Source organism: Poecilia formosa, unplaced genomic scaffold (genome assembly GCF_000485575.1).
Source record: "Poecilia formosa unplaced genomic scaffold, Poecilia_formosa-5.1.2 Scaffold134, whole genome shotgun sequence".
NCBI lineage: Eukaryota > Metazoa > Chordata > Actinopteri > Cyprinodontiformes > Poeciliidae > Poecilia > Poecilia formosa.
Window position 1 is genome coordinate 1,082,712 of NW_006800073.1, and position 14,872 is coordinate 1,097,583.

The following is a 14,872-nucleotide window of genomic DNA, read 5'->3' on the forward strand; positions in this document are numbered from 1 at the left end:
ACACAAATGGAAGAATAAAAATGTGCAAAATTTTATTTTGTTAAATGTTAAATTAAATTTTTGCTTAAGAAAAAACTTCCTGGATCATCTTTGTCATCTCTTCTCTTCAGTTTCATCACTTGCAACATTCACAGCTAAACATCTACAGTGTTCCTCATCTTCTCTTGGTGGTTCAGCCAATCAGCAGCAAGGAAAATAAATTGCACTTCTGGATTGGCTGCTTTGCAAACACCAGTAAATATCGTATGAAGCAGCACACGCTGTTGGCGTTGAAAAATAATCCACGTATCTGGAGATTTTTTGCAAAACATTTGGAGTTACATTTCACAGAAAAATCTGCAACTAAACTCAAATGGGTGAAGCTCCATTGTACTATAAATATTTAACAAAAATCCTGATTATTATATTAAAAAAACAAGTATTTCAAATTTGTATAGGCCTGAGAAAATCAGCATGTGTACTGCAAATGGACCCCACACCACAGTTTTACCACCACTGCTTTAAATATTCAATTAAAAATAAATATTTAAAAGAAAAAGGTAGAGGCAAACATACAAAAAAGAATCATCTTTAATGATATAGGCTACATTTGTACATTTCTACAACAGACTTCCAGTAGGACTAACAGCCAATTAGAAAAAAACAAGCTAGTTTCATCTGCAACAGTTAAAAAAAACTGGTCTTTAAAATTAAATACATCATGTAAATATCATCATGTCCCATTAAATAACAATAATAATAATAATATTTAAAAAAAAACACACACATTTAATAGTTTGAACAATCAACGTGAAATATAAATTACATGAAAAGCACCTTTTCCAGAAGTGAGGATATTAAAATAAATAATTGGCCTTTTTTTTTTATCATAACAAGACAGTACATCGTCACGGTAACCACAAGAACGCTCCCACCGCACGAAGTCAAACCGATTCAACTTCCAGCATGAAATGTTCTCAATCTCAACCAAAATAAAATAAAATAAAATAACATCTGTAAATGAGTAGCTTCATCAACAAACACTATAAACATGGTAACATTATAAAATAATCCTTCTGTGGGATTAGAAATTACCAACACAGATGAGAGGATTGTCACACTGCTGATGTAACAACATGGAGAAAAACGGATCTGGTCCTGGATTCGTAGAGGAAGTCTTTCACTGCACCGTTCATGCAAACGCACCTCCAGCCGCGTCCAACACATGCACACAACTCAGGAGTTTAGTGAGACAAGAGCTTAACGTGGTATTAAAAGAAAAAAAATTTCTACAGGTGCTTGAAAACATCACGAGAATATCAAAGAGCGAGGCACAAAACCGCCTCTTTAAGCTCCACCGGCCAACGGTTCAGGTGGATTCTGGCTCTACTACCATTTATGGGATAGAAAAATTCATACATCTATGTTACAGTACAGTAAGAAGGGCTTCGATGTGTGCAGTGGCTCGCAAAAAGTCTTCAAACCCCTTTGAGTTTCCCACATTTTCTCATTTTACAACCACAAACTTCTAATTTAATATAATTACTGACGCATGTTTGACGTTCTACATGAAATAATTTAGACTTGATGGCAGAAAACTAACACTAACACCAAGAAACATGGTGGTGGCAGCATCATGCAGTGGAGATACATTTCTACAAACTTACTAGATGATGAAAAAGCTGTGGGGTAGAGCTGAGGTTAAACATATGACAAACTGCAATTAAAGCACATTTATGTGTTAGTACAGCCTAGTCAAAGTAAAGTTGGACAGCAGGACAATGTTTATGGAGCAATCTACAAATCTGGTTTGTAAAAGATGCAAAAAAAAAAAAAAAAAATAAGTGGGAAGATCAGTGAAACATTCTGGCCAAAACAAAAGAACACACTTTAAAACATGGTGGTGGCTGCATCATGCTGTGGGGATGTCTTTTTTCCCCTTTAGCAGGCACACAGAAGCTTTCAGCGAGTTAACAGACAGATGGATGGAGAAAAACCTCTGGGGGGAAACAGCATAAGATGCGATTCATGACTTAGATATTATGGTTCTCAAACTGCGGTACACAAACAACTCCTGGTACTTCAGCTGCACTAACGTGGTACAGTGAACCAGGAGCAGGTGCTGGTAGCTGTGGATAATACTTCCATTCCAGAATCAAGGATTCGATGGAAGATGTAAGGCTAACCTACAACAAAGAGAGATTGGCTAACTGATCAGGCTAACTGTTATTAGCAAAACCAGCTACTAACGATCCATTTCTCTTGTTTTTATAGAATATAGCTACATTTAGCTAATTAAGGGACGACGTAGCTCAGTTAATTATTAATTTACTTAACTACATTTTGCCTGAAGTTCAAATGTTTATATATCCACTGATAACTAAAATTTAAAAGTAAGGCGGCCATATTGGATTGTAAGTTGGTGGAAGAAGTACAGTTTTACTACTTTAGTTAACCTTTTTGTTAAGTTCTCCATCTAATACTGCCTCTTTCAACTATATGCAGAGAAACTCAAATGAACAACACCCACTGTACTGAAGTTCATTCAATTCATGTATTTGAATGGCCTAATCAAAGTACAGACTTAAATCCAACTGACTCTTTAAAAAAAACAATAGAGTTTTGTGGTTTTAAAGTGAAGAAATGTGAAAAACTTTAAGACGTATGAATAATTTTTTGCAAAGAATTCCACTTGACCTGCAGGTTCAAAGGTAATGCTTTAAAATTTGGTATTCTGAACAAACTGTAGTGGATATTTCTGCTCGACTCAAACCCTGCGCGAGTCTTTTCTACATCAAGATAATTCATTAGAAAAGCAGATTATGAACAGAAACATTTAGAAAAACAACCAACATCTAAAAGGTTTCAAGAGATCCAGTCACTTTCAGTCCGAGTACTGCAAGTCCAAGTCCACCGTACCGTCCGTCACCACCAGCCGCACCCGTTTGGGTTTTGTGGCGCCCATTGAGTGCGACGTAGGAACCCCACCGTAGTGTGAAGCACCTTGGTTTTCCCCTGACTGGCACTGCTGCTGCATGTCCTTCCGGCAGTGTTCATCCTGACTTCTGAGGCCAGAGAACCCGCCCAGAGAGGACGGATTGGACAGTTGGGGTCCGCAAGGTTCAAGGACCAACCGTCCTTGAGTGCCTGAGGGCTCCATCAGGCAGTGGTAGGTGTAGTTTGTAGCGCCCAGGCCCGGGTAGCCATCAGAACCGTCCCTCAGGCCCAGAGTGAGTGAGTGGTCGCCGCTGAAGTTCAGCACATAGGGAGGACCTTGGTAGCCGTAAGGGAAGGAGGCGGTGGACTGGGTTTTGGGTGCTGGTGTACCTGGAGGTGTGCTGTGGACTAGTTGAGGGCTGCTGTGCTGAGAGATGGGTGAGAGAGAGGAATAGCTAAAGTCATAGGCATCCTGCTGTGTGTAACATGGCTGGTGTTTGTCGGTTTTGTCCAGCTTCTTGTCTTGCTGGGATGAGTAGCAGTCGGAAGCTTTGCTAGGAAAGAAGAAGGGCCTCGGCATCTCGGAAAAGTTTTTGTACCCCATGTTAGTTTCAGCCGTTTCCTGTTTGTCTGATGCCATCTTGTTTTTACCGAAAGACTGTGAAACGGAGGAATTGGGTCTGCTGAAGTGAAGGTTGGACCTGGCGAGGTTGCTGGAGGAGCTGAGATGGCCAACGTCCTTTCCGAACCCCTGGAAAGATACGTTGCTTTTTTGAGACACATTAGGAACAAATTTCTGGCTCTGTTTGGCAGAGATCCGGGCGCCACCACTAGCAGCTATGGTATCCTCGCACGGAGCACTGTACAGGTTCTGCGTCTGGCTACCACCCTGGTACTTCAGAACCCTGTGGATTACCGTAGATGGCTTCTCCTGGTAGCTGAATGGACTTTCAGGAGAGTTGGGATTCTTTGTAGAGAGGACTGAAGGGGAAAGGAATCTGTTGGACACTTGAGCCGACGTTCCTCTGACCACAGTTGGCTGGTTACTTGGGAATGACTGGGATTTACTTGGAATGGTCATGCGATGGAACGGGCCTTGGGTTTTGAGGTTGAGCTGCGTTTTTGATTGGCTGGTGGTGGCCTTGAAGTTGAGGGAAGGCTGGCTTAAAACAACGGGATTTCCGGTGAAAATACGAGACTTGCTGGCGACGGACAAAGATGGTTGAGTTCTGGGGTCGTCTTTGGAGAGCCTCGCTCCCAGATTTTTGCTCATAATACGCTCCTTGCTCACAACGTCTGAATTTACCGAAGATGAAAACCCAAAACCAGAGTTAGGTCCGTCTTTGGAGATGCCCTTGGCTTCACAGTTGTGAACACTCCCAGAGTCACTTTTGGAAGCAACCAAACCCGGGAAAAACTGCAGATCCTCACTGGTGAAGTTATTCCCCGGACTTGGCGGGCCCAGGTAGGGTGTTTCAGTGGACCAGGTGTCAGTCGGGCTGTGGGAGAGAGGACTGCTAAATGGGTCGGTGGGTGGATCCAGGGAGCACAGATCTGACGGGGAGGATGGGAGAATGTTCTGCGGCTGGTCGTATCCCTCAAAGCCGAGGCACTGGAAGTCCAGGATGTCTTCGCAGCAGTTGGTGAAGCTGGGCTCGGCGGACAGTATATTGTCAGCGGCCACAAACGGGGGGGATTGGGACGAGGTCTGGATCACAGAACTGGAGGCGCTGGCGCAAGCCGCCGCAGGCTTCTCCAGCGTCTGAGAGGAACACAGGCCTTCGGAGAGCCTGGAGAGGCTGTTGTCAATCTGCTGGAGTGTGTGACTCAGACAAGGGGTGGGCGTCTCCATGGGCACACTCTTGCGCTGTTTGTCAACTTTGAGCCTCTGTTTCCTCCCCCCCATGTACGACTCCAACCTTTCTATGATTCGCTCTCCGGCTGAGTGTGCAGCTTCGGTTTTGCCCTCGTTAAGAGGTGATGACAGCGACAACGGCGAAAGAGAGAGGGAAAACGGGGGCGGTTCTGTTTTTAGAGACATCAGATTGCTGTTGAGTCTCAGACAAGTCTCTTCTTTCTTCTGCCTCCCTAAGGCGTGACTCTTGACCTCTCTCTTGACATCGGCCATTAGGTCAGGCAGTACAAGCCCCTTTTTGCTGTCCACCTCCCAGATATCCTCCACCTTCCTCCGCAGTTTCAGAACCGGCAACTGAAGCCCGTCTGAGCCCAGTTCTGGCTCCAGCTTTTGTTGGGGCGCGCTCTCAAACAGGCAGCAGCTTTTTAAAAGATGATCTTCCACTTTAGTTTCTGGAAGCATCTCACTGGTTCCATTCAGGCTCAACGGGGGCCGGCTTTCCAACTTTGCTTTAATTTCACTTTTTTCGTCAACAGATTCGTTTTGTCCAACTTTAGTTTCACTGACTCCATCCGTCTGGACGTCAGTAACTTGTTTTTTGTTGTTTTTGTCGTTTCTTCGTCTCAATCGATGCAGTCTGCTCTTCGCCTTCTGACTTGCTTGAACGTGAGCCTCCATCTCTCGGTTTAAGATGGACACAGAGTCCATGATTGCTTTGAAAGGATCGCACGCCATCGAGTCGTCATGCTTTTCCGTTTTCAGCGCCAACGTCTCGCACTGAACGTCCCACACTTTTCCTCTTCTCCGCTTGAGGCGGATCTTGAAATCAAAGCCGGCTTTTGTTTCCTCTGAGCTGTTTTCTTCAGGGGACGATGTTTCCAGGTTATTCTGGGAGTTTTTTTGGGATCTACGTGTGACAGCCGCAGGACTATCACTCATATCTTCACAAATATCCTCCTCCTGATTTTCTTGTTTGCATTGTCGGATTTTCCTCAGCAGGTGGCGTCGTGGAGATCCGTTAGGTCTGGAGCGAAGCGCTCTGGTAACTACCGGTTGTTTTTGGATCCGCCTTAGAGCTGATTTATTATCTTTCTTGGCTTCTCCAGAGGTAGCGGACGTGTTCGGTTGTGGTGCTGGAGGCGACGTCACCACGGCCGTGTTTTTCTGGACACGATCGGAGGCGGAAGTCGGACCTCGCTGCGAGTCGATCTCCACGGAGCTCCGAAACGTGCGTTTCTTCAGAGGTATGTTGGACTGTGGGTTGGCGTCCGGGTGCGGCTGAGCCTTTGTAGAAACGGCCGACCTGTGAGGTAGTGAGTTGATGGAGGAGGAGGCCGGCAGTTCGCTGCGATTCGGTTCGGATTGGACGTGTGAACTTTTCACACCCAAGTCTGTGCAAACAGAAACCAATCGCTCGTCGTTTGGGGTTCCCATCCCGTTCTGTGATTCATCCAATTTAGTTTTCCGCCCACTTCGTTTTTTCGTAAACCTCTCCTTAACGCAACGATTGCAGCTCCCTCTGTTTATGTCTCCCTGCAGCCTCTGATCTAAAAAAGATTTATCTTTTCTTAAAATGTCCGACAGCAAAACCTTTGCCTGTTTTATCACCACATCTTCGGGACGCTCATTCAAGCATCTCTTCATCTGTCCTGACACTTTAACTTCCACTTTCTCTGCATTTTTAACACTCTGGATATTACTCCCTGCTTTCGACTTCCCCACTTTCTCAGCTTCAGTTGATCTAGGGTCTCTCTTCTCTTCCTGCAGCTCTGTTTGCACCGTTTTTATTTCCACAACTCTGCCAACCCCCTTCTTCTCGCAGCCAGATGGATTCCCGGCGACTTCTTTGTGAGCATCTGTTCCATCTGTGGCCTTGAGGAGCGTTTCCCTCCCTCCTCGTTTGCTCGTAACTGTACAGACGTCTGACCTGGAAACCTGCTTTCTTGGCAGGTTCCCAGGTTTGGGGGGCGGTTGGCTCCTTCCTCTCCCTAAAACGCCACCTTTCTCCTCTTCTTGTGTTTTTCCGGCCTCGGCTGGTTGCAGGATTGATAACCTAGTAAGGTCGACGGTGACGTATTGCTTCAGAGTGATTACTGGATTGTCGGCAGCCTTCTCTGACACAGTCAGAGGCGGAGCGGCGATCCTGGATTCAACTTTGCTGCTCTGACTTTCAATGATTGCTTTTTCCATGTTCTCCTGCTTTTCTGTGCTGCAGGTTTTGTCCCTTTCAACAGGCGGACAAGCTGTAGTAGTGTTAGCCGTGTTTGTGCTACTGGACTCCGTCTTTGTCTCCTGCGTTTTATGAACCATGCTTTTGGCTCTTGAGCAGATCTTCATGTTCAAAGCCACGCTGTTCACGGCGGATCTGCTTCTCAGATTGGCCGGCACGGAGGAACTCAAAGTCAAAGACTTGGGGTTTTCCTCGACAGCCGCTTTTCTTGGCTTCACCTCCTCTAGTTCCTGCAGCAAGGCCCTCTCTTTGCTTTTGGGATCCTTGCACTGCAGCAGGAAATCCACCGAGTGGCGCCGCACTCTGACGTGCAGGTCCCTCAGAGCGACCTGGGACGGCAGCGGAACGGTCCGGCAGCGTTTCAGCAGGTGGTTCCCCGACCGCCTCTGCTTCTCACGCCTCCACCTCTTGGTGTCGTTCAGCTTCTTGTTCTTCAGAGCGTTTCTCCTCATCTGCTGGGTGAAGGAGTTCCTGGAGGGGATCGCTGGCGACGAAAGGAGACAAAACGAGCAGCCGGATTAAATTCAGGAGGAAAAATAAAAAAACAAAAACAGCTCTGGGCAAAAGTTTTAATTAATGTTAATTTTTGGCTTTAATCATTAATTTTAAACCATTTTTCTAGAGTGCAATTTATTTAATAAACAACCTTCAAAATAAATGTCAGAAGGAAAGAAGGAAGGAAGAAAGAAAGAAAGAAAGAAAGAAAGAAAGAAACAAAAAGTATGAAAGAAAGATAGATGAAGGAAGGAAGAATGGACAGAGGGAAGGATAGATGAAAATTGGAAGGTAAGAAGGAAAGAAGGAAGCAAGGAAGGAAAGAGGGGAAGGAGGAAGGAATGAAGGAAGAAGCAAAGGAAAGGAGGAAGGAAGGAATGAAGAAATAAACAAAAGGAGGAAGAAAGAAAGGAAGGAAGGAAGAAGCGAAGGAAAGGAGGAAGGAAGGTAGGTAAGATGGAAGGAAGAAAAGAAGGAGAGAACAAAAGAAGGAAGGACGGAGGGAAGGGAGGAAAAAGAAAGGAATAATGGATAAAAAAAGGATAGACGAATGATGCACTAATTACTGTAAACATTTCAGGTTTAATTAAATATCAATTAAAGTCTTAATTTAATTCCTTTAAGGTTTAATAGTGGATTAGATTTGTCTCCTGTGTTTCTGTTCACCTGTGAAGATCCCGGCGTGGATTCCCGGCGCGCTGGGCCTGGCGGTGAGGTGTCCTCTCTCCCTGTGCTGGCGCAGGTATCGCTCACGCAGCCGGTACTTCTGGCCCACGGCCTCCTTCGCCTCCTCGCTGTCCGGCTGCTTCCCTCTGTGCCTGAAGTGGCCCTCTCCGTTCCTGATCGGATCAAACACACGCGCCGTGAGCGACACCCGAGCCGCCGCCGAGACAAAGCCAGCCGGAGCGGCGGACACACCTCTCGCAGGTGCAGCATTCGCACATTTCGTTGCCTTCGCCGAAGAAGCTGGCGCCATAGTAACAGGTGATTTCCTCCCCAGGCGAGATGGGTCGGATCACTTCCACGCAGGCGATGTTCTTCTCACCGGGGAGAAACTTGACAGGTGCAGAAAGAGAGAAAAAAACGGATTAGACAAAGGTGGGTCCAACAACAACAGATGTGTCAGAAAACATAAAAAAAGGATCGTTTCTGAAATAAAAACGCAGTCAGAGATGTTTTACCTTGCAGTTCGGTTTGCAGTCTTCAATTCAGGAGAGAAATGGAAAAGAAAGATTTCAGTTAATTAAGTCACCATATAAATGGAAATTAGGGATGCAAATAACGATTATTTTAGTAATCGATTAATCAGATAAAGAAAAATCTACTGATTTTCATTTAACCGTGGGAGCTTTTATTTTATAAATACTTATTTTTTTTTAAAGAAAAACAAACATTTTACTGCTTAAAATGCAATAACAGCATTCCTTTCATGCATGCTAACCAGCTGAAGCTAAAGTTTTGCATAAAACATTTTCACAGACAAAGAATGTTTTTATCTATATTTTGTAGTTCTGGTTCATTTCTGCTCTGACTCTGTTCGTCTTTTCACCATTTTTTAAGTCTGTATGCAACCGATTAATCGATTTAGTTCATGATCATTTCAATAATCAATTAATCGATTTAGTTCATGATCATTTCAATAATCAATTAATCGATTTAGTTCATGATCATTTCAATAATCAATTAATCGATTCAGAAATCTTTTTGGCTGTTAAACATATCCTGGATAAGAATTGTATTGTTAATAGTAATAGTGGGGAAAAAATAATCTTAACAATAAGAATGAACTCATTAATAAAAACTAAAAGTGATAATAAATCTACCGTTTTGTTTTGCCATTTGAATAAACTTTTCCCTAAATATTAATTTAATCTCTGACAGATTTAAAACCTATAAAATAAAACTTTAATCAAAATAAAATCCCACAAAATATCTAAATTAATTTTTACTTCCTTGTCCCTCATCACCTTTAGTGGAAACTAAAGGAGCGCCCCCATCAGTCTCATTCAGGTAATGCAGTTTTAAGGTGAAACTTTTTAAAATAAGAACAGGATTAAAACACTTCAGGAACACAAATATTCTATTTTATGACCGTAAAATCTTCATTAACATTTATCTTCCACAATGATAAATTGTTAGTTCACAATACATATAATAATCGATCAATTGATAAATGGAGAATAAAAACTCAAAACAGGGCAAATTATTGAAAGAAAAACTCAGACAAGTAACTAAGTGATTTTTTTCCAAAATATATAATATAAATTTTGCATTTAAAATAAATAAAACATTTATTTGCCTAAATCAATCCAACAGGGTGAACTCTTAATGAAAAAACAATCACCAGATCCGTCCTACCCTGTACTGATGCTGAGTCTGATCGATTAATCGATTATTCTGACGATTAATCGGATGAAAAAATGACACATTTTGCAGATTTTCATTAAATATTCATTTAAAAAGACGCTCACCGTGGTTGATGAAGGCTGCGGGCCCGAGCCACAGCTGAGCGCAGCGTTTGCGTGTGGAGTACATGACGCTGAAGTCGTTGACCCCTGCCCTCAGCACGGCGCTGTCCGCGGGGTTCAGCTCCGCTATGCAGCCCAGTAGGACCTCCACGCGCTCTCCAACGAACCTGCAGGACAGACGGACAGACGCAGCTGTGAGAGCTCAGGGCAGGACTGGAACCGACAGCTGGAAGAAGAGGGAGGGAGGGATTACCAATGCCTCGTGGCCGTTATCTTCGCCCCGTTGGTCTCCGATGAGTATCTGTCACACGACTCTATCTTGATCCCACTGTCCAGCAGGAAGGCACTGAGGTAGCGATACACCTGCAGCCACATCCAACAACATATAACGGTGCTTCCTTAAACAGGTCAGGGTAGCTCTATAGACTAAACAAAACACATGTGCTACATTTTTTGGACAAAATCATCCGTAGATAATGAAATTTTAGTTTGTTCGGTTTCAGAATGAGATGTTTTAGGGCCTCTTGTCACTTTAAATCTAAATAAGCTGTTGTTTACACTCACATTTGAAAATGGCACACAATTACACAACCATACATCTTTGAAAAACAGAAGTGGAACCTCCTGCACAGCCAACAAGAACGCAGTAAGTAGTTTCTGAATGCCAAGTCAACAACAAAACACTCGTCTTTTCCAGCATCCATTATAGAGCAGCAAAACCAGCTGACCAAATGTGTTGGAGCTCAGCTAGGGTTGCTAGGTAACGGGCAGAATGCCACTGAGGTTGCTAGGTAACAGGCAGTGCCCAAAGAATGTGACTTGATCTTGATGTTTTTGAAATGGCTCATTCTCCAGACTCAAAAAAACATTAATTTACTGCTAAAAACTGGCTGGATGTTTAGTTGTTGTTTTTTCCTTATGCACTTGTGCTGTTTCTGGAAGCAGTTCATACCCGAGAGGAAGTACAAAAACATGAAAAATGTGAATTTTGCATAATATGTCCCCTTTCCTACAATTCCAAGGTGTACTCCTTTGATATTTTGTATCAATTGAAGTCAGATTTAGCTTAAAAATATTATCTGGTGTTCTCAAATTACATAATTTTGTACTAAAGCTGCAGTTCTTGACAGATTAGACCTCAAAGAGGTCAGAAAAGATTTGAGTTTACGTTTCAGCCACATCGCCCCGCTCTACACTGACGTTACAATGACTAGGCATTTATAAAGCCTGTAAACACGCTGGTTCATCCTGGCCTGCAGGTTTAGCCACATGTTGCTATTTTCTGTTTCCTTTCTTTTCCAATCGGCTTCAACCTCATCAGCTTCTCTTTGTAGTAACAACAGAAACAAACCAAAACTTTGTCACAACGTGTCTCTGTGGCTCCGGCAGTGTGAACGAAGCCCCACATGAAACCAACTGAGTCTCGGCCCATTTTTAGTTTTTAGGTGTGAAAACTGTCACATCTGTAAGGCTGAGTGTAAAACTTGAATATACGTGTGAAGACTCTTTAACAGCTGCTACAAACTGTTCCACACATCTAACTTCAGATTTCCACGTTTATAAACAACCAAAATTACGTTTTGTTCTCAGTAAATTTTAAAACATTCTGGTAATTTGAGTCGATACGTTGGCCTGTCGCAGTAAATGAATTAAACGCATGACAAATTGGAACGAGCGCAATCATTTCTATTTGTATTATTCATTATTTTCTCTCTTTCTACAAAAAACTGGATGATTAAGCGCTTCAGTTTAGTTCTTTTGTCTCAACTAGCTCTTTTTTGAAGGACTATGTTGTTCATAGAGACTTCATAACTGATTTTATTTGTTGTTTACACGTTTCCAGAAATCATCATGGATGCCTCCTGCACTAAATATAGATTCTTTAAAACACAATTTGTGATTTATGTTTGGCATCTAAGAAACTCAAGTTTAAACTCATAATCTAAGCTCTGAAAACAGCTTTTATCTTCAGGTTTGAAAAAAAAAAAAAAAAAGCAAATTGATGATGCAAAAAGTTAATTATTTAAATTTAAAGAAACATAAAACAGAATTAGAGCGTGGTCCTGGTTCAGATGCCTACATGTTGTCTCAGCAGCTCCTGCCGGTGGCTCCCCAGAGCGTTGAAGTAGTCGCCAGCGAGCTCGCCGACCGTCAGCGCCTCAAACGTGGCGTTGAAGTCGTGCGTTCGCTGAAACCGCAGCAGCGTCTCCTTGAGGACGCCCCAACGTCTGATCTCTGGTGCCGGACTGGAACGGAAATAACGACCGGTTAAAAACGACAAACACAGAGGAACAGAGGGAGCTGTTCAGATATTTTGGGAGACGCAGAATCGTCAATGTTTATTAAAAATCAGTGGGAAATGTTTGTGAATAAAGGCTAAAACCACAAGTGAAATTCCAAAAGTTAATATCATAAGTCGTACGACAACAGAGTGCAAAATAATACAAGAATAAAGTCGCAATGTTTGGACAATAAAACAGTAAAAGCACGAAAAAAATGAAATGAGGAATGTTGAGTCTTGTGAAGGTATAAGTTTAGAAAGGTATTTAGTAAGAAAATACTAAATACTTAATCTTTTAACAAATCAGCATCAAATTATTATCAGTAGCAGAAATGTGTCGAACCAAACTGAGGCGGTCGCATCAACTTCACTTTTTAATTCACTCCAGAAGATTTTCTCTCATTAAAACTACTTTTTTTTTCTGTCATTTTAAGTTATTATTCTGGTAAAACTGCGTCTTTTTTATACTAACTTCACAACTTTATTCTAGAAATTAAGCAAAAATGTTCTGTTATACAACTGTTAAAGAAAGATGGAAATAAAAGACAGTTTTGAGAATATTTTCTATCATTTGTAACTTCATTTTTAGAAAATAAATTGAGGTAAAATAATAAAATCAGATCTGGAGCAAGCAGGAGTTTTGTCTGCAAGAACAGCATTCAAACCTGTAGCTGTAAAAATAATAAATAAACTATCCAGTAACATTTTTGGCTCAATAAACTGTTACAAAAGATTAAATTGCTTTTATTCTACATACAGTTAAAAGGTAGGATATTCAACAACGCTGACGTTCAATGTCAATTATGAAATCTGAAACTAGTATTGTTTTAATAATAATAAAAAGCAATTTATTTCTTCTTTGCTTCTTTTTCAGGTTGTTGTATGTGATAAATAATAATGCTCTTAATGACACCAGCTGCATAAAAACATTAGATTTTTGTCAGTAACCTGCAAACAGTTTACATTAAATTCAAATTTATTGATGGAAAATAGTAAAAATAACATCTTTTGGAGCTTTCGAACCTCCATATATTCTTGTCATGATAAGAAAATGCCTCAAATGATAAGAGATATGATCAGCAGCAACGACTTTTCACTGATTACAGTACAAACTGAGAAACACTGTTGTGCAAATCTTAGTTTTACATGATTTTGGAGTAATTTGAAGTCATTTTAGTTCTACGTTTTTATCTGAGGTGCAGCTCTTTCACACGTGCTGCTAACACTCCAGCTGACATTGTTTTTGATTACCTGATGTTCATTTTATGGGTGGTGAAGCCCAGAAGAGGGTCCAGCACCAAACTGGTGGCCAGGTCATCGGTCTCACACAACTCCTTCACACTCATTCTAGTGTATCCGTCCATTGCCTCCCACCATCAGCATGCTGCAATCACAGGGGTCAAAATAACGATACGTTACAGGGATTTGAAGCATTTCTGCACAACCAGTCTGCAGAGAACGAGCTGGATAGCTTGGTTTAGGTGCTCAGATCAGCAGCACACGATCTCATCATGTAGCATGTTATTCATCTTTAATTTGCATGTTCAATAGTGGAATAAAAACAAGGTCCAATGAGGTTATGTAGAGTATTAGTTCGCTGTGTTCTGATCAGAGGAGGGAGGAGGCTGTACGTTTAGCGGCCTGCAGCTAACGGAACATTACGGCATCATTTAGCTGATAAAATCTACACCCTGCAGTCTCATATTTAAAACAGCCTCCTTATTAGAAGATGCAGGAATTGAAACCCACCTGGGAGTCTTTTTGGAGTTGACGAAAGCACCGCCAGGTAGACAAGTTATCGCCTGGAAGCGAAAGTTAGCCTAGCAACATAAAGTAGCTAGCTCTCCGCCGATCAGCTGCAAACGAAAATGGAGTCTGGTCGTCACTCCGTGTCCTGGCTGCTTGGATGGCGATAACGAAACAAATCCCGGTGTGAATCCCGAAAAGTACAAACGCACGACATTCCAGTAAAACAGGACGAAAATGTTTTAAATGTGTCGTAAATTAGCTTTGCAAAGATCGCCTAAAAGTTGATGAGAAACCTCCAGCACAACCAAACTATTCATACCACGCCCACGGAATTCCCTATTGGCTGAGGCCAACTTCAATTACGCAAGGAAAGCGTGCCAAGCTTTCTGATTGGCCAGCTGGTTAGTGGGCGTTCCCAGTGGTGAGAACGGTGAGAACCTCTTGTAGTACAGTGAGCTGTAGTGATGGGAATTCAGTGTGTTTACTGAGATCCGAATTATTTGGCTTAATTCGTTAAAAAGAACTGAATCGGTCGGTTCCTAAACGTCTCTTCACTAGACGCGCGTAATTTTTTTACGAAAGCATGGTAATTTTATGGTGCTTTCTTTTTGTTCTGTTTTTTTTCTTTTATTTATTTATTATTATTTTTTAAAATAATTTCTACCACAGAAACCGGAACACAACTATATTTTATTGGAGGAATAGTTTGATAAACGGGTTGTTTTTTTAAGTTAATCTTAAAATATAAGACACATAGTTAGTATTTTAGTCATTAAAATCCAGTTCTTTATAGTTTATGCTATCTTTTCACAGTGCCAACTTTGTGGAGAACATTGATTAAATTAATTAAATTACGCCTTAAGTATTTGTGGCTCACA

At 42.0% G+C, this 14,872-nt stretch overlaps 1 protein-coding gene across 1 annotated transcript; it reads right to left on the bottom strand.

Moving 5' to 3' along the window:
- Nucleotides 1-552: 552 nt before the first annotated feature.
- kmt5c (lysine methyltransferase 5C) lies at nucleotides 553-14,331 on the bottom strand. Its single transcript, XM_007562150.2, has 9 exons — nucleotides 13,995-14,331; nucleotides 13,497-13,629; nucleotides 12,045-12,210; nucleotides 10,218-10,327; nucleotides 9,968-10,131; nucleotides 8,678-8,697; nucleotides 8,415-8,551; nucleotides 8,163-8,335; nucleotides 553-7,485 (listed from the first exon to the last, which is right to left on the bottom strand). Exons 2-9 carry the CDS (start codon nucleotides 13,607-13,609, stop codon nucleotides 2,864-2,866), a joined length of 5,505 nt encoding a protein of 1,834 aa, XP_007562212.1. The 5' UTR covers nucleotides 13,610-13,629; nucleotides 13,995-14,331; the 3' UTR covers nucleotides 553-2,863.
- Between the last annotated feature and the right edge of the window lie 541 nt (nucleotides 14,332-14,872).